At 36.7% G+C, this 5,592-nt stretch overlaps 1 protein-coding gene across 1 annotated transcript in view; it reads right to left on the bottom strand.

The window, feature by feature from the left end:
• Positions 1 to 4,575, bottom strand: part of rab1ba (zRAB1B, member RAS oncogene family a) — a 16,684-nt gene extending 12,109 nt beyond the window's left edge. The window contains exon 1 of the mRNA XM_056461129.1: positions 4,262 to 4,575. Coding sequence (XP_056317104.1) covers positions 4,262 to 4,275 — 14 coding nt within the window. The 5' untranslated portion in view covers positions 4,276 to 4,575. The remainder of the gene's footprint in view (positions 1 to 4,261) is intronic.
• Positions 4,576 to 5,592: the final 1,017 nt, after the last annotated feature.

Genomic DNA, 5,592 nt, shown 5'->3' with positions numbered 1-5,592 from the left:
AAACTAAATACTTTGTTTATGTACTAAAATACTTGGGAAAATAATAATTTTATGATATTAAAAGGATCAATCAAAATGGAAATAATCTGAATCTTTACCACTACCCTTCAGATCATTAGCTTTTACCTTTTTTTTTTTTAATCAAGAAGTTCTTAATTAAAAATATATATAAATATTTTAAGTGCCAGTCAAAATAAGTATATAATTTCAATTTACATAAACATACACTCACCAGCCACAATGTTAGGTACACCTTACTCGTACCGGGTTAGACACCCTTTTGCCTTCAGAACTGCCTTAATTCTTCGTGGCATAGATTCAACAATGTACTGGAAATATTCCTCAGAGATTTTGGTCCATATTGACATGATAGAATCACGCAGTTGCTGCAGATTTGTCGCCTGCACATCTTTGATGCGAATCTCCCGTGCCACCACATACCAAAAATGCTCTATTGGAATGAGATCTGGTGACTGTGGAGGCCATTTGAGTACAGTAAATTGTCATGTTCATAAAAACAGTCTGAGATGATTCTATCCTGCTGGAAGTAGCCATCTGAAGAGGGTACACTGTGGTCATGAAGGGATGGACATGGTCAGCAACAACACTCAAGTAGGCCGTGGCATTGACACGATGCTCAGTTAGTACTAATGGGCCCAAAGTGTGTCAAGAAATTATCACCCATACCATTACACCACCACCAGCAGCCAGAACCGTTGATACAAGGCAGGATGGATCCATGCTTTCATGTTGTTGACGACAAATTCTGAACCTACCATCCGAATTTCCCAGCAGAAATCAAGACTCAGACCAGACAATGTTTTTCCAATCTTTTATTGTCCAGTTTTTGTGAGCCTGTGCAAAATCTAGCCTCAGTTTCCTGTTCTTAGCTGACAGGAGTGGCACCCGGTGTGGTCTTCTGCTGCTGTAGCCCATTCGCCTCAAGGTTGGACATGTTGTGCGTTCAGAGATGCTCTTCTGCCTACCTCGGCTGTAACAAGTGGTTATTTGAGTTACTGTTGCCTTTCTATCAGCTCGAACCAGTCAGGCCATTCTCCTCTGACCTCTGGCATAAACAAGGCATTTGCGCTCACAGAACTGCCACTCACTGGATATCTTCTCTTTTTCAGACCATTCACTTTAACCCGTAGAGACGGTTGTGCGTGAAAATCCCAGTAGATCAGCAGTTTCTGAAATACTCCAAATTAGCCCATCTGGCAATAACAACCATGCCATGTTCAAAGTCAATTCATGCCTAAATGCATTGAGTTGCTGCCATGTGATTGGCCGTTTAAAAATTTGCGTTAACGAGCAGTTGGACAGGTGTACCTAATAAAGTGCAGATGAGTGTATTTGTTACACTGAATGACAATGCAACATTTACCCATATTCTTGCCATTTTTTCTCTCCACAAGAGGTTTTGAAACATTAAAGCAGGCACTATATTTGCTTTTAATATGCTTTAAGTACATCAAATCACTTTTTTAAAAATAAGTTTTGCTGTGGACACTAAAATGGCACATCTCACCCTTGACCCATATACTAAATTGCTATTTATTCCTAACTTGATTAGCTTTCATTTAGAAGTGTTATTTTTTTTTTACATTTAGTCATTTTCAACTTGCATTCCTAATTTGCACTTTTTCCATTTAATATTTGCTGTCAGCTTCATTTCAATTAACAACAACATACTTTTAGATTTACTTGTATAATTAATCAGGTGCCATTATGCTGTTTAAATGTTAAGCGGTTTGAAAACTACATCAGATTACAGAGTTGCTAAATCAACTGCCATTTCAAGAATCGCCAGCCAGGAACCAGCATCACGCTGACAGTGAAGAAGGTTCAAAACAAAATCAGCATAAACAAAGTATCCCCTGCCACCAGCTCAAAATACAGCTGAGCCAATGTGATTCCAGCGATGACACTGTTGCAATGAGGGACCTATTCTGGATTCAGGTACTAACATTAGACAAACTGAGAAATGTTGCACCACACAACAGTTGTGAAGCAATCAAGGGTCAGTTGGTGTTCTGATGATACACAGAGTGCTTGCATGAGTCAAGGGGAAAGCTAGAGGTGTTAAACCCACAAACAACAGGAAAACCTTAGTCTTGGCTTATTCATGAACGAAATATTAGCAAGTTTATCAATGGCCAAAGCTGACGGGTGAATATAATTTAATTAAATGGATATATCCCCTCATAATTAATATTAGCTTAATTTAATCACCCTCAAGCCCTTCATGATGTAGGTCATGATGTTTTTTTCTTGAGTAGATCATTAAAAAAGGTTTTTATCTGATGACTCTTAAAAGGCAAGTAAACTGCTATTGCGCTTTGAGTTTTCGAATTCGAAAACGTTTCCCACAGAGAACGTGCTCAACAGCAATCAAATATAAGGGAGAAATTGACATTTTTAAAATTTCAGTACCAACTGGTACCAAACTTGATACTTTTGACAACCCTAAATCTAACAGTGTTAAGGCTCGTACCCCCGGATGTACCCCTCATACACCCGGATGTTTTTTATTTGCCTTTATCGTCAGCGTTTTGAGATGTTTTTCCGGATTCAAACACAAGTGATTTTCACTGGCGTTGAGCAGAAGAGTATGCAAAATCACTTCTTGCATTAGATGGCGTTACACAACATTAAGCTTCTGACACTAGGCATGGGACGATAACCGTTTTCAAGTTATACCGCAGTTTGGAATAGTCAAGGTTTTAAAACCACTAACATTTTCTGTAATACCGTTCCTCAGATATGTGAAAGATTTTTTTATTTACATTAAGTTTATTCAGGACAACAGTATCTCCAGCAGAAAAATATCCAAAGATGCCGTTTTAAATTGTAAAGAAATCTGTGTTTTTGAAACAAATGAAGACAGCAGAAGTCAATGATTCACTGTAATTATTTAGCCTGACATGTTTACCGTTTCAAAAAAAACAAACAGGAAACCGACACATAAGAACATTGTCTGGATTTAAACATTTTTCAAAACATTTGGGAAAATGAAAGTACATAAGTTAGCAAAACATATAACACTGCTCTAGTGGTTTTTAGATTTTTCAAGTTTTTTTTTTTTTTTTTTAACATCTTATGCATTTAAGACAACTGAAGGGGTTAATCTAATGCAGAATTTCTGGATACACACAAATAAATTAAATGTGAAATCTGTTCATTTGAGCATACTTATAGGTTTGAGGTGAAGACTACATGTTTAATGTTTAACTGGTCATTAGCAAACTCACACAGACATGTTTGTGTGTTTCTTAGCATCTATATCTAGTTAAATAGATAAAGTTGTAAAACCGTAGATGGATTTAAGATACAAAAATCACTGTATGTGTTATTCTTACTTCATGATATTCATATATTATTCATAAATTTTCTCTATACTACCAACAAACTAGTAAACTGACCGCACTGAGGTAGAGTTGGTTTTATATTTGCACATTTGTTCAGTGACAGCTTGTGACATGCTCCCTATGTTGTTTACCATGGTACTTTGAATATTCGGTCTGAAATCACATGTAAATATAACTTCAAAACAACATTATCACTATTTATTTGACTGTGAACACTGTTGTTGATTAATAGTAATTGGATGCTAATTTAAGTTCACTATTTAAAATGTGCAAAGAATTTTTTTTTCTGAAATTAACGATACATTATTAAAGAGAAACTCTTAATGTGTGAATATAAAGCCAACTTTATCTCTATACTGACCACATGCTAATAAGAAATCACTGGATACGACGCTTCTTCTCTTCATGACCCTTCAAGCCGTAAGACCGACTTTCAATTCACAGGCCTAATAAAAACCACATGACACTTGGACGCCTCACAATGAAAGGCTCGTATATGGTTCAAAACACCGTGTGATGCGGGCATTTGCGCTTATATGCGAGATCCATTTTGACAGCTGGATTCAGCTGCGCGTCAGTAAACTAATGACGTCACTGCGTCGCAACGCAACACGCCAAAAATGACGTCACGCAGTACGGCAGATGCTGAAATTACGTGATATAAACACGAAATAGCAACCGAATTGCAGTTTAAACGTTTAAGACTAAACAATTATGTCATTTAGATAAATAAACAATCTAAATACAGGCTCAAAATGAACAAACATCCTCTGAATTCGCCGCTAGTTCCGGACGTTGTTAGCCGTTCGAGCTAGACAAAGCTAGTAACACTGACGCTTCATGATTATACAAACACTGACACCCGCAACTAAAACCAGGCCTAAAATACTCACTATTCAGGATTCATGGCGTGTTTGTGGCGTTGTCGTCGGGTTCAGCAGGAGATCGTACTCTTTTCTCCGCGAGCAGAGGCGATAATGATGAAGAGGATGACTTGTACGTCTGGATTCCCGAGGCACTGGGGCAGCTTTCTCTGATTTACCCCCTCCGATCACACCTCAATACGCTCTTCTCGTTGGATCCAGTCACTTGACGGACATTACTGACCATATAACGCGATACGCTGTTATTTTGTTCAGCTTTTTCTTCCTTCCTTCCGATATGCCCCTCGCTCGAAGTACAAGATGGCTGCGCAGGTGCGGCAGTGACATCAGATGACGTGGCATTACGGACTGATCTCAGACTCAACCCAGAGAATATTCAAGATGTTCAGCCGATGAAACGAATGAATAATTGATCGTATCAAATGTCCCTCAGCGGTACTAAGCGGTGGAATATATTACTCCCAAGAGATCCAGTCGTTTTAAAATGTATCTTTATTACTTTAAATGTTCTAAGTATTATAAATGCTGAAACGATAAGAGTAGGTGCATATTTCTTTTTAGTGTATATACTAGTAAGCCAAAAACTATTATAATTTACTATAAAATATGATATCCAGCAATTGCATGTTTTATATATGTCATAGTGTTTGGATCATACACTCAATAAATATAGATTTTGCTGCTTGTTCAAACTACTTACAGTTGAAGTCAGAATTATCAGCCCCCTTTGAATTTCTTTGTATTTTTTTTTATATTTAAATATATTATTAGCCCCTTTTAATTCAATTCACCTTTATTTGTATAGCGCTTATACAATGTAGATTGTGTCAAAGCAGCTTTACATAAAAGGTCACAGTAAATTGGAACAGTGTAGTTCAGTTTTCAGTGTTTAAGTTCAGTTCAGCTCAGTTCAGTGTGGTTTAATAATCACTACTGAGAGTACAAACACTGAAGAGCAAATCCAACGATGCGCAGCTCTTTTAGCTATATATGCTATATATATTTTTTCGATATACAGAACAAACCATCGTTATACAACAACTGTCATCATGGCAAAGATAAAGTAAATCAGTTAATAGAAGTGAGTTATTAAAACAATTATGTTAAGAAATGTGTTGAAAAAAATCTTCTCTCCGTTAAACAGAAATTGGGGAAAAAATAAACAGAGGGGCTAATAATTCTGACTTCAACTGTATTTAAAATGAGCTGAAACGACACAGTTCTTGAGTTTTTTGGAGACAACTTGTTTTAAGTTCAATCCGCTTAAATTTTTTTAAAACTATAAATGTATTTAACTTAATTGGTTTGTTATGGGGCAACATAAACCCAGTATTTTTTCA

The sequence above is a fragment of the Danio aesculapii genome, chromosome 7, assembly GCF_903798145.1.
Source record: "Danio aesculapii chromosome 7, fDanAes4.1, whole genome shotgun sequence".
Lineage (NCBI taxonomy): Eukaryota > Metazoa > Chordata > Actinopteri > Cypriniformes > Danionidae > Danio > Danio aesculapii.
This window is presented reverse-complemented; position numbering and strand designations above follow the sequence as displayed.